The 26,190-nt window shown below is 40.2% G+C and overlaps 3 protein-coding genes across 6 annotated transcripts in view; 2 read left to right on the top strand and 1 right to left on the bottom strand.

Moving 5' to 3' along the window:
• Positions 1 to 5,899, top strand: part of rnf24 (ring finger protein 24) — a 31,834-nt gene extending 25,935 nt beyond the window's left edge. For all 4 annotated transcript variants that reach the window (XM_071505684.1, XM_071505683.1, XM_071505681.1 and 1 more), the window contains one exon: positions 1,463 to 5,899. In XM_071505684.1, the coding sequence (XP_071361785.1) occupies positions 1,463 to 1,604 (142 nt within the window). In that variant the 3' untranslated portion in view covers positions 1,605 to 5,899. The remainder of the gene's footprint in view (positions 1 to 1,462) is intronic.
• An 11,085-nt stretch (positions 5,900 to 16,984) lies between these two features.
• Positions 16,985 to 19,212, bottom strand: ccdc86 (coiled-coil domain containing 86). The gene is made up of 4 exons (XM_071504856.1): positions 18,592 to 19,212; positions 18,088 to 18,217; positions 17,883 to 17,957; positions 16,985 to 17,161 (listed from the first exon to the last, which is right to left on the bottom strand). Exons 1-4 carry the CDS (start codon positions 19,098 to 19,100, stop codon positions 17,018 to 17,020), a joined length of 858 nt encoding a protein of 285 aa, XP_071360957.1. The 5' UTR covers positions 19,101 to 19,212; the 3' UTR covers positions 16,985 to 17,017.
• Positions 19,213 to 19,529: 317 nt separating this feature from the next.
• glb1 (galactosidase, beta 1) lies at positions 19,530 to 26,114 on the top strand. The gene is made up of 16 exons (XM_071504855.1): positions 19,530 to 19,743; positions 20,283 to 20,452; positions 21,049 to 21,199; positions 21,582 to 21,642; positions 21,725 to 21,819; positions 21,910 to 22,090; positions 22,474 to 22,532; positions 22,630 to 22,751; positions 23,340 to 23,380; positions 23,491 to 23,603; positions 23,764 to 23,838; positions 23,994 to 24,083; positions 24,198 to 24,311; positions 24,595 to 24,726; positions 24,984 to 25,223; positions 25,342 to 26,114. The coding sequence occupies exons 1-16, from the start codon at positions 19,681 to 19,683 to the stop codon at positions 25,594 to 25,596; spliced, it is 1,962 nt and encodes a 653-aa protein (XP_071360956.1). The 5' UTR covers positions 19,530 to 19,680; the 3' UTR covers positions 25,597 to 26,114.
• The last annotated feature ends 76 nt before the right edge of the window (positions 26,115 to 26,190 follow it).

Below are 26,190 nucleotides of genomic sequence, written 5' to 3'. Positions count from 1 at the left end.
ACACACACACACACACAGAAAGAGAGTCAAGTACACACGGATCAGATTTCCATAACTAAAAAGTACATTTTCATGTATCTTTACCTGCTCTTAGACACCGTAACCCACAGTGAGGAGATGTAAGAGGAAATTGAAAAAACCAAGACAAATTTTTAGTGGCTAACATGAAAAAGTCATTGCACAGGTGGAGTGTGCGTTAGTGTTTAAGACAACAACAACAAACAGCTCTACATATATTTGTGCATAAAACTACAAAGTCAAGTGTGTATGAAGAGAGGAACTACACAGGACATGATAGATGCTTGAGCCAACTTTATCCCACACCTCCCCCCTTGCCCTGACCATTTCAACTGAGTTGTTTATATCAGCACGACACCTCCCTTGGCCTAGTTTTCTTCCCCCAGTTGCGGCAAGAGTGGTCACCATTCACTGAATCCGCTGTATAAACACTCCTTTTAGGGTGTGTGCAAGTAAAGCCATGTTGTTTTAAAGAGAAAACACACATTCCAAGCAAACCACTCCCAAATAAAAATTCAGCACTGAAGAGCTTGCTATCATTTCATACTTAGAAACATAGACAACAGTACATTCATGAATAATATATAATGAGTGCCTGTCATCGTGTCCATTTAATGCTCATTTCCCATGCTTTTGTAAGTCACTACTGAAGTGTGATGAACTTATATCAGTAGCTACATTACAACTTTGCTCTTATGAGCCTCATGCTAACTCACGCGTACTCACACAATCACAACAATTATTTGCATTATCGTTTAGTGTGTAGATTATTTTTTGACCCAAAGACTCCATTATTTTCTCTAGAATAACACCATGTTTTGCAAATTGGGCTTGAAAAAAAAAGTGACTCGAACTGATTGTCAGAACAGTTGTTCATTCAATTTCTGTCAGTTGATAGTTTCAGCTCTACATCCCTCTAATGTTAATTACTGTGGTTGTACAATGTAGGATGAAAACTTACTTATCGAGCTTCAGTGAGTCCTGTCCCTGAATAGCTGCCTTTTCTTAAGCCCATGTTTCAGTACTACTGTAGGAGATGAGAGGGAGAGCTGGAACCATTATGGACTACAAGGTTAAGGCTGCCTACAGGCAGCTCACGGGAGTGTATATGCCACTGATCATCATTAAATTGATCTTTCATATTAAATCTATGAAACATTCAGCTTCATGTCTTAGCATTCCTGACATACTGCACGTGTCAATACAATATGTTAATAAGCTGAATTTGATCAGAAAAATTATTTATTGCAAAATACGATGTTTCCTTCTTGGTTTGCACACATCACTAAGTGTAGTATGTGTCCTTACTGTGTACAGAGGCTAGAATAGTGACTTTGAATAACCTTTGAGACTCAAGCTAAACATGTTTACATGTTGGGTGTCCTCTGCTTATCTCTGTCGTCCTTGCCTTAACTCTATCCCCATTGCCCCTTCTTTCCCCCAGGTGCCTCATTAAGTGGTTGGAGGTGAGAAAAGTGTGCCCGCTGTGCAACATGCCCGTCTTGCAGCTCGCCCAGCAGGCTGGCAGCACAGATGCTGCTGTGCCAATACAGCAGCCTCTGCCTGGCATCGAGAACCTGGTGTAGCAGACTCAAACCCTCTCACACAGTACACTACAGACACACAAACACACATCCCAACATCCCATCACTCATGCTCTCACCTGTACAGGTACACTTTGGTATGAGTCTGTGGACAGACCGGAGAAAGTGGAGTCACTGTGCAGATGCTCACAAAAACAGTGACTCGGCAGCCATCGTCACCTCTGTTATCTTTGCATTGGTTCACAAAAGGATTTTTCTGATATCAGTTCCAACTGATAATCAGCTGTTTTCATGTTTTTCTTTTCGCGGACAATGAAGAAGAGTTGATCTAGAAGAAGTTTCCTTATTGGCCATGATGTGGTCGATAACTTTTTCACAACCAAAGCACTTTTCTGGGGACACCAGCTAAAGACCAGGATGAAAAAAAACACAAAAGCCAAGAACTAGAATACACTAAAATCAATTTTTTTTTCTTTTTTTTTTTTTTTTTTTTTTTAAACAAGCACTTTACGAGAAGTCAAACCTTAATTGCTTGTGATCGTAGTAGCAAGGTCATGTTTTATATTTTATCATTTACTATTATTTCTGTGCACAGTGCAAAGCCACATGGGTTTTCATTTTTGATTAGTAAACTTAAATTTTTAAAGTAAATATATCTATATATATATATCTCAAAGGGACAACAATGCTTGTGTCGGTAGATGTCAGGAAATTTGGACAATAATTTCTGTTCAAATTGCACACACACATACATGAGAAAATAACCTCTAAGCAACCTCAAGACTTTGTGTCTGACTAAATGTGAAAGGTTTGAATGTGCTGAAACACAGAATTTTACACACAAACATGAACACTAACACACTTTATATGAAGCCTATAAAATTTGTTCTCTCATCACCTGTTAGTCATTTCAATTCATAACAATGTTATTGTTGTTATTATCCTTTTTTTTTTATTACTCTGTCAATACAGAGTGGTGATACAGTGAACAAATTATATTTTCACTTAACAAATTTACTGGTTAACATACAAGTGATGTTAGGCAGACACAGGCTATACGCTGTCAACACAATTTCAAAATAACTACTTCAACTACTGTGATTATCTAAGTAGTATTCGTGGGTATAACCTGGTGCTTTGTCTATCAAACAATTTTACAGAGCAAACACCAGTAATAAGGCAATATTAAACAAAAATCTATAAAAACCATAAATGTTCCCATTGTATCTTGCTCTGCTGCTGCATCGTTTTGTTTTTATTGGAGCTGAGCTGTGTGAATGATACAATGGCTTAAGACACAAAGCAACAAATGTCAAACTGTTATTTTGATCTGTAATAAACTAGCATCACATATCCAGCGAGGAAATGATTGACAATTCAGTTTAGGAAGAGATCAGAATGAACTCCTACTTCAATTGTGCTGCGCACAGAGTTGCAGTTATCTTTGCTTCTACCCCAGTAGAGTATTTCTATTTATATATTTCTTTTATTTATTATAATTTCTTGGTACAGCTGCATTGAGTGAATGAGTTAACGGATTGACAGCTGCATCACAAGTACTGCTCTCAGCCTGTCATCAGCATATCCTTTGGTGAAGATACACACTACAAAAAACACACATACATGCACAGAGGGAGGGGCACAAACCCCGCCCCCCGCCCCCCTGCCTGGGCTGCCAGAGAGACAGTGGTCAGCAGGTTGTAATGAAGCAGCATTTTCATTCATACACACACACATACAGGGTAGTTCAGCTTTTTGGCCGCAGTATTCTGGTGCTTTCGCCTCTCTCTCTCTTTCTGTACGGTACAGGGTGCTTTTTGTGTTGTGTCACATACAGTAACTCTGAGCCCTGCTTTTGTGTACATGTTTTTTTTTTTTTTTTGTCCTCATCTCTTTTTAGCTGCATTTGGTAAATGTGTTGTGGGAAAATGTGCTGATGTAAAAGGGGGCTAAAAAAAAAAGCTGTGCTTTACAGTAATGGCCCTAAGATAAATAAGAGGTTATTGTTCACCTGTGATATGTATTGTCCAATGACAATCATACATTATCTTTAAAGGCACAATCCGTGATCCAAGTGTAAATAAAAGATAAGTCTGACTGTATAAAAAAAAAAACTGGAATCTGTCAGGACTAACGTGAATAAATACCTTAGACGTAATTTAAATCAAATTTTTGTAGTGTGTTCTGGTGCTGTAAAAGGCTTGTGTTGAAAAAATCAACAACTTAACAAGTTTATATTTGGAATTCTGATGAGAGAAAATTACACCAAAATCTCATCATCTCATCTCATCTTCAATTATCTTTGTGAGTACACAGTACATCAAATCTAAACATTAAAAAATTACAGATTGTGCCTTTAACAACACTATGTTTCCAGATACATTTTGTTCTCTAACACCAAACACTGTCATGGACAGAGTTTCACAGGTTCCCAATGCAATGCATTTCACCCTCTGTGGCAGAAAAGCATTGTTACTTTTACCTCTGCGGTTTGAATGTTTCATCTGTGTTGGATGTCTGTGCACACCCCACAGTGATGACCTTTGTGGTGGGGTCAGAGCATGCAGCAAGGTGAAAATCTCAACATTTAGATTAGAGCAAGAGCAGGATTTCTCTGCCCTGTGTGTAGTGTTTTAGTCAGTTGTTACATGCCCTAAAAGTCCTCATATATAATGCAGTGCTATGCTACCACATATGAGAAACTTATTAACACTTCAAGCTAAAATTCAAACAAACATGTTGTCCACATTAGCCTTATTTGAACAAAATCTGCCTCAATTACAAAAAAGACCAGGGCTTTGTAAATTGGCAATATCACAACCTCTTCACTCTACTGTGTATTGGATGATTTACTTTGTGATTGAAGTACATCATCTGACCTGCCACTGAAAAGGTTGTGGTTTTATGTTGAACAAAATATGCAACGTAAAGGCCTCCTTCAGTATGCTGTGTGATGTACTGTATTTGGTACCTTCTTACTTCTCAGTCTTTGGCTATGAAGATGTTACAAAATGAGACCCAACACCCTTGGTGATACATTATTACCCCAAACTTCACTGATTAAACTATACAATAGCAAGTACTTCTGCCACTGTCCCCAAAGTATGACGCATTTTGTAGCTTAGTGCTAATAACACAAGTCTTAAAGGTTTGTTCCTGCTAATTGTTTTGTCTTTGAATGTATGGTTTACGAGAGAAAGAAATGAAAAAGAGATTTAATGTGAAAGCATGCTATTTTGCATAGTCAAGTTGCCACTGATATCACCATTGTTAAACGTATGTAGAGAGTAGTGTCAGTAGTAGTGTATTTATACATAAGGTGCACAAGAAATGCTCCTTCATATAAACTAAATGGCAGCTGAACACTTCTGCCATTTGGCCATCTTAAGTGTTGTGTTTGATTGTAAACACTTTTAGCCTTTTCACCTGTACTTCCCTCTTTACCTCCTGTGTGCCGTCCTAATCCCAATTAAAACGAAGTGCCAACCCAGAATGAAGTGTTACGAATCAAAGTCCGAGCCAACAAGAAAGAAAAGAGAAGAGGGGAGATGCGCTGTTAGATTATGGCCAAAAAAAGAAAGGAAACTGAGCCAGTCATGAATATAGTAATAAATGGCTTCCCACCAGTGAAATCACCATTGACGTCAGTGCTGCTTCTGAATGGACTCCACTATAAATAGACAAGACACAATCAAATGAAATGCAGCAGTCAGTCAGAAACACCGCTTCACATCAAATATTTACTGATACTCAGAGTAGAGAATTTCTGAATGATGGCATCAGAAAGTCCTCCATATGATTAAGTGAGCATTTGAAAAAAACAAACAGAGAAAATTGGTACACTTTCCCTTATCGATGAGGGGTTTCACCATATTTCCATGGTTGGTTTTAGCGACCAGACCATTTAGGTTTTTCTATCACTGCCTCCCTCAAACGAACTTTCTTCTTGTTTGTACGGTGTTATTTGTTCCCCTGTGGCTCTCATAGTGTCCTTCCAATTCAAAAATTACTTCCCCCACTTTGTGCAAACAAACCCTCCCACCTTTACCAGTGTACCTGAGTACACCCTCTGCCCTCACCCCCATTTTCTGTTAACACTGATTATGTTTGTGGACTCTCACAGACATTGTTTGTAAAACTAAGAATTCTGCAGCAGAATATTTTTGGAGACAATTGCTGTACAGTATTTGTAAGCTCTATTTTTGTATATTGCTTTTTTGGAGAAAATAATATGCATTTTTCTTTTCTTGTTTTTGCTAATTTCATGTTTATTCATTTTAAGAAAATGTTGCATGTGACTGACTTGAACTGTAAATAAAATTTCCAGGTTTCGGAAAGATTTGAGTGTTTTTTTTTCCTTTCATACATTTTCTAAATGTCTTTTATCAAAACTGTCACCTTGATTATGATCCAAAGATAATACTTAACAGTGTGTTAAAGTGACTTAGGGTATAGGATTTTATTTTCATACTAGTGACCTCAAGGCCCCAAGTCCAGCACTCTACAAATACTGAATGATACATTTCATTTTTGATTTTGAATAACTTAAACGTGTTTAGAAATATACTTTTGCTTTGTCATCATGGGGTACTGCGTGTAGAATTAATTTCCAAAAAATGTAACTTAAACCATTTTAAATTTCAAACACAAGGTTGTAAAAAGTAAGGGGGTCTGAATACTTTATGAGGCCACCAGATTCACATATGGAGTCATCTCGGATAAACTCCCAAGATTAGCAAATATATTGCACTTGATAAAAAATTACTATGGCAATGTAGATATACAGTATCTTGGATGTTGTGGAATTGACCAGAGGGACAATTTACAATATTGAAACAATAGAGACATCTGGTGGTGATAACCTGAAGTTGAAGAGTGGTTCAACTACTGTTCAACATTATACCGTAAGCCTACAACTATAGATAGTCTACTGTATCATTTTCAGTAACTGCTTATTGTAGGGGGCATATTTCTCATGCAAAATCCTATATTATTGTTAGTACGCCACCTATACAGCAGTGCACTTCTATAGCACGTATAACACGCGTCACGATGGACAGGTAAAGAAAAGGATTGCAACCCTATGGTTGCAACCATGGATGCATTTCAAAATATTAGACGACACAGAAACACAAAAAATAATTTTGGTTTGTTTGGTTTTTTTCTTTCTTTTTTTCTTTTTCTTTTTTTTAATTTCATGCGCTCAATCCATCATTGTATTGAGCGCCAGCAGCACTGCCTCTTTTAATACCAAGAATTCAACTGCTGACATCTATGTTTTTATTCAGAAACACACCAAACTTGGAAAATTGGTAATGGGTTAAAAATGTTTTATGTTGTTCGTCGGACAAAATAATTGGTTTGAATGGTTAGAAGAGTCTTCGGGGATTCTGGAAATACCTTCAGAACAATGTGTATGTGTTTTAATGACTTCTGTGATCAGTAACTAACTTGAGAGACAAGCTGGGGCTATGGCTAATGTAAGATATCAGACCTCACCGAAATAAAACTAATAATCATCAGTTCATGTCAAATGCATACCTGTGTAAATATCAGTCTACAGACAATAATGCTAAGCTTGTTGGCTTAAAATAAATGTACACATAAATTTAGCTCTTTTTATATACAGTCTATGATTTAGCTCCATCACGGGATTTGAACTTCTGTTCTTCCACTCTTGTCTTTCCTGCCATAGCATTATGTGCCTCAAGTTATAAACTACTTTTTTTCTTTCTTTTTTTTTTTTTTTTTTTTTTGCAACAGTAGGACCAGCCCTATAATCTGGAGTGTGGCTGACTGACTGTCTGAGTGACGATAGTTCCTTATCACTGAGTTGGTGTTATTGGCGCAAGCAGGTTCTATTAAGGTGGTGTTTAAAGCAGTGTTGCCAGCTTTTTTTTCAAACAAACTGGGTATAAACCTGGTACATGACGGGACCATCTATTTTTGGGTACTTGGGGCTACACCTCTTGTTATGGGCAGTCTGCCTAGCTGCTCTGGTTTCCACTGCTTGGAAACTGCAGAGAAGTGGAGGAGAAGCTTCCGAAACACTGAGCCTCACCTCCATTGTAGTAAATAAACCACTGTCATTACATGTATCATGATTACTAAAGAAGGTAGAGGAATATGTAACATCATCACATTGAGCAGAGAGAGCAGAGAGAGGAAGGTAGAGAAAGTCACAGATAATGCTTCATACTAACCGCTATGACCAGTTCTACATATAAAACAGAGAAAGATAGACATTAAGACTTCCCTCGAATGAAAGTCTGTTACATTGTGGAGTTGGAGGTAAAATCCAGATTTATACATTTATAAATATAAGATAAATAAATTCTAATCCATCAATCTATTTTATTCAGGTTGCCCATGTCCAGGTTGCAATAATTCAATTAATTATATCATTTATTCTTATTCAGTGTCGGGAAGTACTAAAAAATGTAAGTAATAAGTAATTCATATGGGCAGGTATGATTCTGAAACAAATATTAAATTGCCCTCTACGGTATTAACTTGGTAGAAACCTTGGTTAAGCTCACTTCTTTATAACCCCACACCTCCAGTATTTATCTTGTACTCTTCTGCTCCAGCCAATGCTGCTATCAGATTTTGCACAGCTATTCTTCTGAAACCAAAAGGGCTCCATTCAGCTTTTTCCACATATGCAGTGGTACTCCCCAAGACCTGTAAAATGTGTGTGTAAAATATGTTGCCCATTCATTCAATGATCACTGACATACAGTAAGACATACTGTGCCTTTGCAGGTGGTTTCACACCCATTCACACCTTCATTCCTGTGACTAAGAGCTTCACATGACTTCCAAGTGACATCAGGGAGCCTTGGTGTAAAGATGGCTTGCTGTTACAAATATTTCATCTTAGCAGCATGTCTGCTTTAAATTATTGTCTCAATGTTTCCACATATTTTTCTATGATGTGTTTATGTGCTTTATGTTCTTATTCTGTTTTTGTCTAACTTCTGTGACTGATGTTTTCATTTTGTTTTTTTCTGAACCCAAGAACATGTTTCATTTTGAGTAACACTCTTGAGCCATTCTTTTAACGTGAGAGAGGTCACTTTGGCAAATAGTCTCGGTCTCAACAAGTCATTTTGATGTATGGTTACACACCTGGGATGTATTTAAGGTCATTAATCAGAACCCTTTCTCACTGCCTGATTACAAAGGAGGAAAAAATGGACATAAGAAGAAAACTAATTGTGGAAAATATCTGAATGAATGTGTAAATAACGCATTTTCCATGTAATTTCAACGAAAACTTGTCACACCGCGGTGAGGTCAAGTTGGGTTTTTGTCCTGTCTCCATGTCTTGTCTTGTCATTTCCTGTTTAATTTTTGAAAAGTAACTCTCCTCTTGTTTCAGGTCACTTGCCCTCCCTCGTGTGTCTTGGTCTGATTGTTTGAGTGTTTCCACCTGTCCTCGTTACCATGTGTATAAGAGTCTGCGTCTCCCTTTGTCTTGTGCCAGTGTGTCGTCTATGTCGATATCTGTATGCGATCATCCTAGCCTTCCACAGTCTAGTCGCAGGTCTGTAGCCTGTACCATGTGGTTTTTGTTCTAGTTTGTGGTTCTAGTTCCTCCTCGACGAGTGATTTTTTTTTTTTTGTTATTAGTCTCAAAGTGTAGTTCCTCCAGTTTTCAGGAGAGTTTTTGTTTGTTCGATTTCTTCTGTTATTTCTTTTGCCTGCCTCAGTTACTCGGTCTCGGAGGATTCGAGTCCGAGTCGGTAATAAAGACTTTTTGTGAAACTATCCTGCGCCTGCGTCCTGAGTCCTTGCCTGGTTGTGACAAAACTAATTGTTGTATTTGCACTGGATTTTTAGACAACAAATTAAGACAAAAGTTTACCAGAATACCACTCCAAAAATTGGAAACACTGGTACAGCTTTAGCCTGGGTGAAGTATCTGAAAACAGTCATTTCAACATAATTTTTAATAGGGAAAAAATGCCTGGTCAACTGGGCAGGAGGAGCCTTGAGAAATAGCAGTCATGAAAGAATTCCTGAAACAGTGGCAACGAAAAGACACAAACCTAATTGCTTTGAGCTTCACCAGACTTTTATTACAACATTTTTACACTTTGTATCATCTAGATTCTTTACACCTATCAACAGTAGTGCTTCATAATATGATTATTAGGTTATAGATTTTAACATAAATTAGATACTATGTGATTAACAATAAGTTTGTGAAAACAGATAAAGCCAGTAAAACCAAGTCACATCGTGAAGAAAAACTTGAAGAAAACAACGCCAAGGTAACAGAAAACCAGACTGCTGGTGTACATGATCCCAGCATGTGCATCAGCACTGTTAGTGGTGGTGGTGTTTGTCGAGTTGGTTGTTATCAGTGCTGTTGTTGATGCTGCTGCTGTTGTTGCACCAGCAGTCGTCGTTGCACCAGTGGTTGTTGTGGCACCAGCGGTCGTCGTGGCACCAGCAGTCGTCGTGGCACCAGCAGTTGTTGTTGCACCAGCAGTTGTTGTGGCACCAGCAGTCGTCGTGGCACCAGCGGTCGTTGTGGCAGCAGCAGTCGTCGTGGCACCAGCAGTCGTTGTGGCAGCAGCAGTCGTCGTGGCACCAGCAGTCGTCGTGGCACCAGCAGTTGTTGTTGCACCAGCAGTTGTTGTGGCACCAGCAGTCGTCGTGGCACCAGCGGTCGTTGTGGCAGCAGCGGTCGTCGTGGCACCAGCAGTTGTTGTGGCACCAGCAGTTGTCGTGGCAGCAGCAGTTGTTGTGGCACCAGCAGTCGTCGTGGCACCAGCAGTTGTTGTAGGTGGTGCAGTCGTCGTCTGGGCATTTGCTGATGCTAATAATCAATTAATAAAATGTCAATTTAAGAGAGGACTGTATCCCTTTCTCGAAAAATTGCAACTCTCTGTGACAGGTTTTACTCACCGATGATCAGCAATTGTATCAGAATGATCAGAAGCATTTTTTTCTTGTCGACTAAAAGAAAAATGTAAATGTTTCTTTCAAAATAAAATAGTTAAGCCATTTTCTACACAGTACTAAAATATAGGGGGAAAAATGTACTTACAATACTTCTCTGGGTTGTATTTCTGTCACCACCTTTAGCTGTGATGTTAAAGCTGCTTTCTCTTGTCTCAGTTTTAAATCAGTTCACTGTCAGATTTAACCCAACCTCTGAGTTTGTCACAGCCTTTATATGGTGAATGACAGACAAGAAAAATCACTTTGTTTACCTGTGCATTTTAAAACAAGTCAGATGATTCTGCTACAAGTGGAAAGATTTACAAAGCAAACAGGCTGGTGACACGCTGAAGGAGTTGTCCCGCCGCGTGACACAAAGACAGCAGTGTGTACATGACAATTTTGAATTATTTGTGCAAAGGCTGCTTAGGCAGTACTCCAACAATGAATGTGCCATGTAAAGTCCATGGAATGAGAATAAATGTGAGGAAAAAGCAGGGTGCCTTTGTATGCAACCTGCTCTCCAAGTTCACTCTGCTATTTTGGGTGAACACATAGGACTAGAACTATGTCTCTATGATTCATTCATTTATGTAGATTTTGCAGCATAAAGTTATGTGTCATGATCAATACCAATGTTGCTGGTCCACAGACAGTACCATTTCTGAACATTATTCAGAAGTTCTTATTCAGTTTGATTCTAGAGATGTTTGATACCATTTCTTCCTTCCTGATACCGATTACAAAAACTGAGCTCTCTATCTGCTGATTCAGAGTACCAATCTGATATTATTGCATTAAAAACATTTTTTAAGAGCTGTAAACTACTAACCATGTATGGATGTGATGTGATTGCTATCACTGGTGTGTGGCATGGGTCACAGTAAAGGTCACACGTTACCTTTTTACTATTGGGACTTGGCAGTGTAAAGTATTGCCAAATTGCTGACATTTTGATAACAGCTAATGTTACACTACTTATGGGAAATCAATTCTTCTTCATTGCCCTAAAACAACAGTTGCCAGTGGCTGCACAGTGCAACTTCCTGTGTAGGCCACAGTTTTAAAGTGGCAAAGAAGAATGGATTTCTGGGAAAACGGCCATTTTATCCAGGTGTGAATCTATAGAGTATATTAATAAATTATGTGCTATTGGATAGATGCATATGTGTGTACTCACTGATACCCAATCCAGTATTTTAGTCAGTATTGGAGGCATTTCCCATACTAGTGTCAGTATTGGAACAATTCTATTTGATTCATATGCTCATGTGGTAATTTCAGTCAACCTCATATGTAATAGAATAACTTTGAACACCTCAAATTAAAAGAAAGGAAAATTGAACTTCCATTTCTTTGCTGCTTAGGTGCAGTTTCTTTTCTTTTCTTTTTTATTTGTTTTACTTATTTGTGACTTTTAAAAATGAGAGTTGGAAAGTCAGGATTCAGTATTGCCAGTTACACAGCAACATTTATCTAAAGTTTGCTCATGTTCAGTCATACCAGTAGGCAACTGGTCATACCAGACCAAGTTAGAATGTAGCAGCAGAACCTTTGAACTGAACTGAATCAGGGTTCGTTTTATTGTTTATGAATTTAACTTTGTATATGTAAGACATAGATTGTGTTACTTCCTCTGTCAAAGTTAAATCTCATAGTCTTTTTTTTTTCAGATCAAATGTGTTGCACAGACCCAAACGACAATAGAAATGTGTTATGGCCAATGTTTGCACTGTAAATGCTGTGAACTGTAGACCAAACAGTCACTTGGTCCCATGACAAAAGCTCTTAAACCCCACCCCAAACTCCCACACATTTTAGATCTCAGATGAAACCATGAGACTGAATATTAGGGCTGCAACTCATCATAATTTTCATTATTGATTAATCTGCTGATTATGTTCTCAATTCATTGTTTTGTCATTAAAAGAAAAGAAAAAAGTGGAAATGCCCATCAGTTTCCCAAAGCCCAAACTGACACCTTAAAATAGCTTGTTTTGTCCCACAGTCCAAAACATGACTGAATTTATTAATTATTAAAATAGTTGCTGATTTATTTTCTGTGGATCGATTCATTTCTGAATCAGTTTTTTCAGTCGTTTGACACAACACACTTAAAAGAGAATGCAAAAGGACCACAAGTCTGTCTTTAAACAATATTCAAGGGCATCTGCGTCGCCAAACCCATTTTACTGGGGCACATGCCCCGGTATATATCTGCTGTGCCCCAGACAAATTTCCTGATCACATTTCAGAAACAGTGATGTCTTTGGCACTGTGGAATAACCGTATACGACCGAATCGCACCCATTCGTCTCTATTAAATTTCTGGCGGAATACTCATCACACAATTAACATATATATTTCACATGAAACCACATGACTTGGGCTTCCCAGCGGTGATAACCACTAGTTGCTGTGATAAATGGTTTAATTAACATCAATGAATTCACATCAAATTTAATCATATTTTGCATACAGCACTGCGTCCATCTCCACACCCATTCTTGTCGGCGCAATGCCTCACTAACTCCCACTGTCATGATATTTATGTTGCCAGATTCCAGACAATCCACACAAGTGTGAAAAGATATTTCATTTGCCATGCTTCCTATAGTGGCATTCATTCAAGAGCATGGCGAATTCAAAAACGCAAAATGTTTTTCCTTGATAAAAAAGTCTAATGTAAATATGCAAAATCAGGGGAATACTTTGTTTACTTTCAGATCATATCAGTTATACCATTGTGAAAGTCATAAAGTGACTTTTTTTTGTAAAGTTCCCTTCTGCAGTACTTGATTATTTTTAATGTGAAACATAAAAATAATAAAGAGGAATGCAAAAATTCAATGGCTGGAGTCAGTGGTTGCTATTATTTGCATACAGATATGCTTGCTACCTGTTGAGGTTCATGTTTATTTAAATAAATGCTGTCATACATTCATGAATGTATCTTTGAATTTTTACCTTCACCAGTGCTTTTGTCAGTATGAGTTTAGCTTTAAAAAAAAGATTTGTGTGTGTGTGTGTGTGTGTGTGTGTGTGTGTGTGTCCATCCACATGCAACTCTTAAGGATGTTGTTTAGGGTATAGTGCTACATTGCTATCTCTTTCTTTCTGAAGCCTTTGTAAATGAGAAATTCAGTTTCTTCATGTAAAAAAAAATGTGCTTGTTTTGAAAAGATTTGTCTTTGTCAGTGAGCACTGGAGGTCACCCTCTGAAAAAAAGCCAACAGAACTACATTGTCTGCAAAAACAAAAAATGCAATTCTGAGGTACCCAAAGTGGACACACTCCTTGCCTTGGCTGCACCTTGAGATCCTATCCATGAATATCATAAAGAGGATTGGAGACAAGAGGCAACCTTAGCACTGAGCAAAAATGTGTTTCTTTCTGCCAAGGATGCGGACACAGCTCTCACTTTGGTTGTACAAGAACCAAATGGCTTGTAGCAATGGGCCTGGTACCCCATACTCCCACAGTACCCCCCACAGAGCCCCTCGGGGACACTGGGACAAGCCTTCTCCAAGTCCGCAAAAAGCACATGTGGACTGGCTGGTCAAACTCCCATGACCCCCTCAGAACTCTCACAAGGGTAAAGAGCTGGTCCAATGTTCCACAGCCAGGACGGAATCCGCATTAATCTGAGGTTTGACAATCGGTTGGAGCCCCCTTTCCAGCACCTTGAGTAGATTTTCCCAGTGAGGCTGAGCAGTGTGAGCACACCCTCCAGTCCCCCTTTTTGAAAATAGGAACCACCACCACAGTCTGCCACTCCACAGGTACTGTACTGGACCTCCATGTGACATTGAAGAGCCATGTCAGCCATCACAGGCCGACATTGTCCAAAGCATTCAGCATCTCAGGGCGTATCTCATCCACACCCGGTGCCTTGTCACAGAGGAGCTTCTTAAGTACCTCAGCGACCTCTGCCAGGGCTATGGATGAGACTTCCCTCGAGTCTTCAGACTCTGCCTCTTCTGTGGAGGACGTGTCAGTCAGGAGTTGCACAATCAATTGCTATTTTTGCTACATCACGCATCTACTTCATCAAACTTTCCAGACACCTAGGGAATGGATATGTCCTTGCATTTATTCCTTTATTCACTGCCCGCAGTGTCTGCATTCTTCCTGGATCTTGTAGCTGATTTCACAAAGTCAGTGTATCCACAAGCTTAAAGTTCATCCTCCAGGTCTTTGGGTTCCCTCTGTTGGGCCTGGACATTTGTTGGCACATGATCAGCTCTGTGTTGCAAGGTTCAGATAACTCCTAGCTTGTGTTCCACTGGACCACCTACCAAGGCGTCTGCCTCGATGGCTTAAACCCAACTGGTCGAGGCATACAGCAACCCACCCTGAGCCCGGTTCTGTTAGAGATTTCTTCCTGTTAAAGGGGAGTTTTTCCACCCATCTGTCACCAAGTGCTTGCTCTTTGTGAGAACTGTTGGGTGTCTGTCTATAATAAAGTAAGTTCCTTGACCATGTTAAGTGCATTGACATAATGTGCTGTATATTATGATTTGGTGCTATACAAATACAATTGAATTGAATTGTTGCAGGGTTCTGATAACTCCTAGCGCGACCATTTCGAACGCTGGGCGCAGGGCACACTGGGATCGAGCTAGCTGCTTCCAGAGACAACCAGCTCGATGGCTGGGCACAGGGCCGACTGGGGTCAAGCTGCACGCCTCAGGAGGCAGCTAGCTTGACCCCACCTCCCTGTGCCTAACCCCTTTTGTGTTTTGTTTTTTTTCCTTACACTATTTTTGGGGTGAGATCCTGTGTTGTATAAGTATGTAGGACCCCCCGTCGTACTGGAAATAGGTGGTGTTCAGGCAGAGGTCCAGGAGTTCTCAGATCTGGTATGGGTTGAGGCTGGTTCTATTGTGAAGGGTGCTGTCACGTAGCAGGCGCTGCCTTACGGTTTCCACCACCTCCATAATTGGCATGTATGAGAACAAGTTTTGTGTGAAGGCTGTTCCCACTAAATTTTTAAGTTGGGTGAGTGAAATGGGATTTACAGTTCAGGTGATGCACGAGGAAGTGGAGCTCAGTTTCTCTCTGTGTACGTCAACTCACTTTCTCTGTTTCACCAACTTTGCCTTTGAGTCTTAATTCGTCTTTTGAAATTCTGAATCGATCTGTTGCTGCAGCATGCTGGTTTGTAAGACAGGAGTTTTGTGTGTTGAATATAATCTGGATCTCCTTCCAGGTCAACCTGGTTATGGTGCAGCATCATGAAGCAGGTCATTTCTGTGATAAGCAGCAGGATAAGGACTTGGCCATGTTCCACTTGGAATAGAGCGGCCCTGTGTGGGGAGCTGGAGGCTATTGTTGCCTTGGGATAGTGCTGTCTGGAGCAGCCTCATCACATACTGCTAGACATGGAGCTAGAGGCACCATGCATTGTTTATTTTGCCTTTTATTCCTCGGCTGCATTCTTATCTCATGTAGTCTGACATTTTTGTGTTGTTGGCAGGATAATGCAGGAAACAGGATGAAAGGTTTCAAGTATCTTATGCTGGCTTCCGAGGCTGGGGACAGATCGTCTATGATTATAGTGGCCAGAGCCTTTGATACCGGCGTCAATCTGTCATCTGACAGGTCAGTGAGGGTTGCTTTGAGTTGAAAGGATGATGAGTCCTGGTCCAATAGTCATGATAATACTGCCCCCTGGTGGGGTGAGTTTTAGGACAGGATAAATTTGAAGCGGAGGCATTTTCTTAGTTTCTTCTTTTAGTGTCTGAACCACTATTATACTCATACACAGTATTTATTTTTTAACATAAATACATGACATAAAGAAAGGAATTTAATAAGGATTCTTTGATTTCAGTTGTGTTTTACAGTAAATCTATTGTGACCTTAATAGAATCAGTTTTTATTTGTTTTTTGTAATTAATGAAAATTGTGAAGATGAGGGCAGTGTCACTCTAAAGTACTTCTGCCATTTATCAAGTGTATTTAAATGACACTATACCCAGAGCACCTAGACTTAAAATGGAAAAGAACTTGTTCCACTTTAACGCTATAGTTGAGCTAAAGGTATAAAAGTCGGCAAATCTTTGTCATACATTGCTTTACCTTGTGAGCAGCTTTCCTGGCCATCAATTAGCATGTTTGATGCACAGTAAGAATTAAAATGTTATTTCATGTAAGTGAAACAAGGTTGGTTGTATGTGATGTTTTAATAGCAAGATGACAGGGCAATACGGAAAACAATAATCGCAAAAGTTGACTTAACTGTTCTTAGACGATCACCTTAGTTCCCACCCGATCAGCAGCAATCATACGTACCGCGCAGCATGTTATATTTATTTATCTATTTTTACAAATTTAACTGTAATACTATGTCTGGATTTAGAAAACTTTTCTTGGCTTAATGTGTAAATAAGTCCTCTCAGAGAAACATGTCTGATTGTGGTCGTTGCATTTCAGACATGCAAATATAAGACTCTTACGCCAAATACTGAACAGATGCATTTTTATTATCTTAGTCTTTAGGTTAAATCTTTGTTGTTTGTTTGCCCTTTGGCTTTTACATTCTGCTTCTGTGACTTCTGCAGCAGAGCCAGTGTATCTCTCTTCTCTATTTTTCTGAGCTGCTTCTTCTTCATCCTCTTGATCTTTGTTGTGTTCCGGATCTGTGACACAAACAAGACAGGAGAAAATAAACAGGAGGTCAGATTACCAACAGAAAGACGGTGTGCTCATGTTTACTAATTATTCACTGTTTTTCATCTTCAGTATGTCCGTTTATAGCTTTGATTCTCACTTGGATTTGTAAAAAATGATGTGAAAAATTAAATCATACCTGACCTCTGTTATTTATGGTATTGAAAATGCATACTGTGCTCATTCTCATTTTTTGACAAGAAAAATCACAACATTGTTAAAGCAGCTTGTCACATTATTTACAAAGGTGATTGTTAAATTTAATTTAACAAGCATCTTATATACTCAGTACTAATTAGAGGTGTGCAGGTGACTAGTAGGTGACTCTTCCCTGTTTAGAGCTGATTGGCATGGTACATTCAGTCCCTTTTTTACATACCATTATCTCTTCACTACTTTACAGTAGTCTCTCAGCTGCCAGTGCTCTTTCTAGAAGCGGTATGAGTTTGTCATGCATCAAATCATCCCTGTGAATATTTAGCTTCCATTCATGGACCTGTGTTACCAGTCAAATGTAGCCTGCTGCTATATTGCTAAAATGATACAATATGAACCTTGTATAATAAAGTTTGTCTTTTACATTCTGTAGACGGTATGTAGAAAATCAGAGATGGTGTGTATCTGGGGGAAGGTCTCCCACAGTGTTTTGCCATTTGACTGAAAAAGCACTTGTATGAACTGTTGACATACCACTTGCACAATCTCCGCTTTGCGTTCATTCTCCGCACGCCGTTTCAAGTTGTCTTCTCTCCTTTTCCTCTTTTCCTAGCCAGGCAGGAAAAACAGAACAGGTCAAAGGGTGCAAGAGCTTTCATATTACAACGGTCAAACAGACCTGCATTACACAGATTTAGTTTAGTTTAGTTTCTCCTGCTTGGCCTGCAGTTTCATTTACCTCCTTCTGCTTGGCTTGCTCCTCTTTCAGCTGCAAAGAATACCGTTTCACCAGCTCCTTCTCTCGCTTGGCCTGCATCTTCTTTTCCCAAGAGGAGCACAACGGCTTATCTCTTACCAACGCAGAGAACCTGGCCAAAAGGGAAGAAACACACACATTTACCAGGTTAACTGATAATATAAGACTTTCTGAGTTTGAGTTTTTGTACCAATACCAAAATAATATAACATTTAAAAAAACAAAATAACACCAATCTCTCAATTTACTAAATTGAGAGATTTTGGTGAAGTAGCCAATTTTGAATACATGACAGTTATTGATACTTGCTGCTAGTGACCTAATGCTGTCAGCACCCAATAGTAATCCATATTCCGGCAGCAATTTTGCACAGTAAATGACTAAAAAGGGCTCTCAAACGCCAACAATCCTTGGATCTGACGCGTATAAATAATCTGACAACACCGAGGTTTGCGCACTGAATCCTGGCTCCATGTTTTAATTCACCTCTGCTTGCTGCGATCCTTCCACACTCTTCCAGATTTCGGTTTTCCCAGCGGAATGGCCGGATTCTGTGTCCCACTTGGAGCCAGACGAGGCTTCTTCTGTGGCGCGGTCTGTGAACTGACGGGGGCCGTCTCTGTCGGCGCAGGCCTGGGCGGATGAGCGTCTCCGCTGCCGGTAACGGCGTCTTTGCCTGCTGGCTCTGACACGGTACACGGCTCCGGCTCAGCAGGCATGCTGGGCTTCTCCTCGGGCAGACTCTCGGCTTTCCGCTCTGGCTCCTCCGTGTTTTTCTCTTCTACCGCCGGCAGCTCCTGCAGCACAGACCTCCTGGTCCTCCGGCTGGGAGTCCTCGCCGGCGCGTCAGAGCCCAGCAGTGCGGCAGGAGGACGCACTGTGCGCCCGCTGCGGGTCCGTCTGGTCTCGGGCGGCGGATCCACTACCCCCTCCTCCGTGTGCCCCACTTCAATAGCGCTCTTTTCTTCTGGAATAGCTTTCTGCCTCCTCGACATGTTTTCTAATGAAGTTGACAACACCACATTAGTCTGATAAACTTCCGTACCCACGTGTGACCACCGCCTGTGTGTGTGTTGACCGGTTTCCGATTCAATAACGGATGGTAAACAACTGGGGGAGCGCAGTACCGCCCCCCGCAGGCCTGGAGTGGGAACTGCAACCATAGCCTGTATATAGAAAGGCATGAACGATCTTTTCCCCCTTGCTGTTATTGGATCACTCGCCCATCGACTGCATTTATTTATTTATTTATTTTAATTTTACCGATTTCCATTTCTATTATATATTTTACTTCATTTTTTGTAGGTTTATCTGTTCCCTCGATTTATACTGTACCTATGCTATAAAGTGCACAACACTGACACCCACGGAAGCATTTTGACACTAACAATACAATAGTATCACATGACTTTACTTCCGCAACTCATGATGCCACACTCATTCAAAACAGCACAGTGCACTCAGGGAAGCAAGCACTGTGGCTGACCGTGTCCGAGGAGAAGCCGCTTGTAAAGTTGGACTGATAATTTCTTTTTGCGCTTGAAACGGGACAACAGGACGCGGGGAGAAGCCGTCATGTCCCCGCTCGGTGCAAGTACAATGCTCCTGCTGCTGCTGCTGCTGCTGTTTGGACAATCAGTGAGTACTTACAGGTTTTATACGCAGCTCTTAGCCCCACAGCCGCAGATGAGCCTTAAGAAAACAACAAACAAACAAAAAAACAAGAAAAAAAAATAGCTCCATCAAATAATATAAAAATAACTATATGCAAATAATAGTTGCAAATCAGATGTTCAGTTATTGTCAGTTGAATAAAGCAAACCGCATCTGTTGGTCAAACTTTTAACTATATGTGTTAATAACCGTGTTATATGGTCCACAGTACTTATCAGCCTTTTTAAAAAAAAACATCTTTAACGTCACAGTGTTTTCAAATATGTTGGCTTACTGTGGTTACTTACACTGACATGTTGGGCATAACTTTTACTAGACAGCCATGGCTGCCATGTTTGAGTGGCACATCATGAAATCAGCTGACATGTCAGCCCTGTGCCATAAAAATATGACATTTTGATCACACAAAGGAACACAATACAAACAGAGCTTTCTGCTAATGATGATCTCTGCAACACCTCTGAATGCAGTTTTGATTCAAATTGCACTGTGTCTCTCTGCAGCTCAGTGCACCTCGTTCATTCAGCGTCGATTACCAGGGTGACTGCTTCCGGAAAGATGGGGAAAAGTTTCGTTACATATCGGGAAGCATCCATTACAGCAGGATCCCCAGAGCCTACTGGAAAGACCGACTGCTCAAGATGTACATGGCAGGACTGAATGCCATCCAGACGTAGGTTCAACCTCATGTCTCGATCCCTGAAGGCTTTGCTCTGACTTTGGTCTTTTGTTTCAGTCTAAGACTGCTGTTTAGACTATGTCTAGTTATGTTGAGTTTGGGGATCTCTGAGCTGCACATCTAAAAACAGACCAGACTCTGAAAGGCCACATTAAGACTGGTATTAGCATATAATGGTGGTCAGATCTGAATAAACTGTACTGACATTGGTCTTTAAGTAAATCTGTATGTAACACTGCCCCTCTACACCTAACATAACGGTCGCACAAGATCAGCAGCAAAGACTTTGGACAGGTGCGATTCACATGGCCATTAAATCCTTGCAAGCAAAAATCCTGCATTAAAGAACAGTCTGCAGTATAAAGGTCCCACTATCTGGAATCATGCAGGCCTACAAGGCAATAAAGTAGTCTACATGTTTTTAATATATAAACCCTGGTCTCTTTGGAATCCAACATTGGTAGCTAGTGGATTATTCTGGTGAAGTCTGATTGCAATTTTTACAAAATATTGAAGAAAGAACATTATGGGGTTTTTTTTATTATTAAATCTATCAGCTTGATAATACTGACACTCGGTTCATCTTAAAGGTACATTCCCTGGAACTTCCATGAGGAGTCTCCTGGTCGGTACAATTTTAGCGGAGACAGGGATGTGGGACATTTCCTTCAGCTGGCCCAGGACATTGGTTTACTGGTCATCCTTCGGCCAGGACCATACATATGTGCAGAGTGGGACATGGTGAGTAAGGCAGTCAGAAAGTGTATAGAGCTTGGTGTTTAATGGCAGTCAAAGCCAATGAGGAAATATTGAGAATAATAACAGTTAGTTTAAAGTATCAGTGCTGCATTATACTGTTTTAACAAGAGCTAAGTCAAACATACCAAACATACCACTTCGTCTACAGTGACTTCAATTCTTTATCGGTGTTATACCATTTGTACAGAAGAATGAACGTAATTTAGAGGAAATGAAATGAATTGTATCTCAGTCATTTTTGTCCTCAGAGCCCAAAAGTATACAGGTCTTAAAAACTTCGTGATACAGGATGTTTTAAAGTCTAGTAATCACCTGAATTTACAGAAATACTTGTTGTCATTGTTTGCGTAACTGTGTCAAACAGGGTGGGCTGCCTGCCTGGCTTCTCAACAAGCAAAAAATTGTACTGCGGTCTTCAGATCCAGGTGAGAATCAAAGTTAAACAGGAGGTGTGACGAGCGGGTTGCATGCTGCAGTAAATACAGCATTTTTATTTGTGTTTTTCAGATTACATCGCGGCAGTAGATAAGTGGATGGGGAAGTTGCTGCCTATGATAAAGCCTTACCTGTATCAGAACGGTGGTCCTATCATCACTGTGCAGGTGAGTGAGTTTGTGTTTGTTGTTGTTCATTACGTATCATCGCACTGCTTTATTCATCATAGACCATAACGATGTGGCCTTGTTTGGTAGGTGGAGAATGAATATGGCAGTTACTTCGCTTGTGACTACAACTACCTGCGTCACCTGACCAAGCTTTTCCGGTCTCACCTGGGTGAGGAGGTGGTGCTCTTCACCACAGATGGGGCTGGGCTGAACTATCTGAAGTGTGGCTCAATACAAGATCTCTATGCCACTGTTGACTTTGGGCCTGGTACGTGACAGAAACATTTTTCTTCTAGAAATCTAAAAAATCCTCTTCACATGGGTGTGCTTTTGTTTATATGGGTGTTCTGCAGTTTATGGAAAATGCTGCACATACATTTACACTTGAGTTGGGACTGAAATGTTGACGGAAAAGACAAGGGAAACGTGTATTTCAGGTTACATGTTTTAATAGTGATGGTGCCTTTGTATGTTGGATATCATCTGGTAAGGCTGAATTGTGTAAGCAACATGAAATGAAATGCATTGTAGTTTTTTCAAACGTCAGCTTTCGGTTTTTTCTCTACATTGACTCATTTTCACATTTTATTTTTGTCAGAAGTGATGAGGAAGTTGCACAAATAAAGTACATGTGGTTGTTTGTTCTTCTAGGTGGAAATGTAACCGCTGCCTTTGAAGCGCAGAGACACGCTGAACCTCATGGACCTTTGGCAAGTATTTCCCTTGATGCATTTTGCAATCTCTGATTTTAACAACACACAGTAATTTTCTTCCAGCAGCTTATGGGGTTGCTTCTTTTATTGTCAGGTGAACTCTGAATATTACGCCGGTTGGCTAGACAACTGGGGGACACATCACTCCGTCGTGTCGTCCGCAGCAGTGGCCAAGTCCCTGAATGAGATTCTGGCCATGGGAGCAAATGTCAACCTGTGAGTCTTTAGATTCCTGGCTTTATCTGTGAGCTTATCAGCTAGTGCAAAAATGTAGTTAAGGTATATCTCCAAAATATACAAGATTATATTCCTCCATCCATTCTAACAAAGTGAACCCAAGTTCCTGCGATCTCTGCTGACATGGTTGCAGGCAGCTGGGTATTTTATTCATTCCAGCCCAGCCTAGCAGTCAAGTTCTTCCAGATAGAAGAGTTCAATTCAATCTCAATACATAGGAATATAAATCGCTCACCATGTCCTGTTGTTTGCTTGCTGGGGTTAGAGACAGCTTAGGTCTAAAAAAAAGAAAAAAAGCAGACATCTTGATATAGAAAGAAATATGGAATATTGATTGTTATCCTGGAATAAGGCATCTTGTATTTGTTTTTAAGTTTGGAACTTGATCCCACTGCCAGGTCAAGTAGACCCTTGATAAACTAAATATAATGTTAAATTATGTAATACCATAGTGTAGTTGTGCCCTGCCATCTCCCCTCCAGTGTGTTAACTGTAAAAATAAAGGAGAAAAGGGGCCCCATGTCTTTTGTTTGTAGTTTGAAGTGGTTCAACTGTCTCTCCTCACAGGTACATGTTCATAGGAGGAACAAACTTTGGATACTGGAATGGTGAGCGCACTTACACAGACTGGTTTGGTTCTTAGTGACTCAAAACAACTTGTTGTCACTTGTTGCAAAAAAAAGTTATTTACCCTCTTATTGCCTCTAAATACTCTCAGGTGCCAATGAACCATATAGTTCACAGCCCACGAGCTACGACTACGATGCCCCGCTCACAGAAGCGGGAGACCTCACAGACAAGTACTTTGCCATCCGAGAGGTGATCAAAATGGTACGTACACTCTTCTTTTGGACAGTTTGCCAGTGAACTTCAGGTTATTATAGGCGTTATTAACCAAAGAGTATAAAACATTTAATGTCATTAAATCATGTTTCTGAGCTTACATACAGTACATGTCTTCTAGAAGAACTAATGTGTCGTTCCACAATAGTACCGTAAGATACCAGAGGGACCGATTCCACCAACAACACCAAAGTATGCTTACGGGGCTGTCGGGATGAAGAAGGTAGGTCCTTGGCTGTCGTTGTGTTTCTATGAACTATTTGTATTTGAAGTTATTAAAGCCTTTGCTTTTTAAAACTTCTTCAAAGAATTACATATTGTTAATGCAACCCACCACTGAAAGAACCAACGTTAAAAAGCGACCCTCTCCCACCGCAGCTCCAGACCATATCAGATGCCTTAGAAAAACTGTCTTTCTCCGGCCCGGTCAAAAGCATGTATCCTCAGACTTTCACTGAGCTGAACCAGGTAGCCTTTACTTGTTTTATGTAGCAAAAAAAAAAACATACAGTTGATTTTTATTTTTCATGTTTATCAGTGATAATCATTGATCTTTATTTATTTTCCCCCTCTGTCCTTTAGGCTTTTGGTTATGTGCTTTACAGGACTACTCTACCGGTTACCTGCAGCACGCCAACTCCACTTTCATCCCCACTGAACGGAGTCCACGATAGAGCGTATGTGTCTGTGGATGGGGTGAGTCTGCCTTTGCATGTTTCTTTATCATATAATAAACACAAGTCCACACACCGTCCTTCTCATCACTGACTGTTAAACCTAAACACTATCCAAAATGTCTTTGTGGCACCGTCATCATTTTACTAACTTTAGGCATTTTTATTTAGACAAAGTTCTTGTGTGGTAGATTGTTTTAGACAACACAGAACACTGAACATGAAAAGTGCTTTGTGAAAAAAACATGTTACAAAAATTGTATAAATTTGAGGTCTGTCCACTTAACTGCTGATTTCTTCTCAAGGTGGCTGTAGGGATTCTTGAGAGGTATAAAGCCATAACGGTAAATGTGACCGGGAAGGCTGGCAGTCAGGTGGACATACTGGTGGAGAACATGGGCCGAATCAACTATGGGAGCGGGATCAATGACTTCAAGGTTTTTTTTTTCTCCACATGCTTTAAAGTTACTGTTTGTGTGTTGAATTATAGGTGTATGCTTAACTTTCACAAAGCTTCATTTGTGTTTTAATGTTTGAAATGAAACAAAATTCTATTATTCTGTGATGTAAAGTGCGAATACTTAATTACAAGCTGGTGGGATGAAGGTGTGAATAAAAAGTAACAGGTTATTTCCTAACTTACCACTTACTTGGTCTGGGCTCCCTCTCTGCTCTCCCTGTCTTTCTATGCAAGGGTTTGGTGTCCAACATGACTCTGGGGAGAGACACACTCACTGGCTGGACCATGTACAGTCTCAGTATTGATGAAGCAGTCAGCCGGGGCCTCCTTGGAGAAAAAGAGCGCAAACCAACAGCTCCTCCTCAGCCTGCTGCTCTTTCCCTTCCAGCCTTCTACGGGGGCAGCTTCATCATCCCGAATGGCATCCCAGACCTCCCTCAGGACACCTACATCAAACTGCCCAAATGGAGGAAGGCATGTGACCCATACACGATATTTATGCTTGTTTTGGTCATCTCAAGAGATTGAGATGTGTCCTTAAAAGCACATGAAAATCAACTACTTAATCTGTCTTTGAATTTGTGTTTTTCAGGGCCAGGTCTGGATTAATGGCTTCAATCTGGGACGTTACTGGCCGGCTCGAGGCCCTCAGGTGACACTTTTCGTTCCTGCAAACATCCTCAGCACAGCCGCACCCAACAATGTGACTGTCCTGGAGCTGGAAGAGGCTCCCTGCAGCTCGGGGCCATGCACTGTAGAGTTTACGAACACCCCCATCCTGAATGCAACAGTCACCTCTCATTACAAACAGCACAGGCGACTGTTTGCTAAAGACGACTTGTTGTGATAATACGGGAACTCACTGCTGCACAAAATGAATCAATTTGCACTATTCGCTGATGTACAGTCCCAAATCGGCACTTGTTGTGTGAGCTTGATTTAAAAAAAAAAAAAAAAAAAAAAAAAAGCCGGGGTATGAAAAGCTGATGAATAAGGGATTTGGCATCAACGATTGAATGTGTCTCCATGAAAAGTGAAGATATGTGTTTTTTGCCAAATAATATATTTTACAGTCACATAACCTGTGGGTGTCTCTACCTCACTGATTCTTCCTCTCTACACAAAGGGATTATTGCTAATTAAAGCTCTTCAAGGTGCACAGCAACCCATGTTTCAGAGAACATTTTATTTTTTATGTGAAAAACTCATCAGGGAAACATTCGATGTATCTACATTGTGTGACTGCTGATTTGTAACTTATATCCATTTTTAAATGATCTTGCATACAACCTTTTGCATGATTTTAATGCCTGTCAAGCAAATGCCTTTCATTACACAAAATAAAAATCCAGAAATGCTTGTGAAGTTAAGTCTTTTGACACGATTTTTCTTATATATATATTACTGGTATGTGCACTGTAATCTCCATATGTGGTCTTAC

The sequence above is a fragment of the Trachinotus anak genome, unplaced genomic scaffold (assembly GCF_046630095.1).
Source record: "Trachinotus anak isolate AG129_WGS33_773 ecotype Australia unplaced genomic scaffold, CSIRO_AGI_Tana_v1 ptg000019l, whole genome shotgun sequence".
NCBI classification, from domain to species: domain Eukaryota; kingdom Metazoa; phylum Chordata; class Actinopteri; order Carangiformes; family Carangidae; genus Trachinotus; species Trachinotus anak.
The sequence above is the reverse complement of the archived record's forward strand: the minus strand, read 5'-3'. Positions and strand labels throughout refer to the sequence as shown.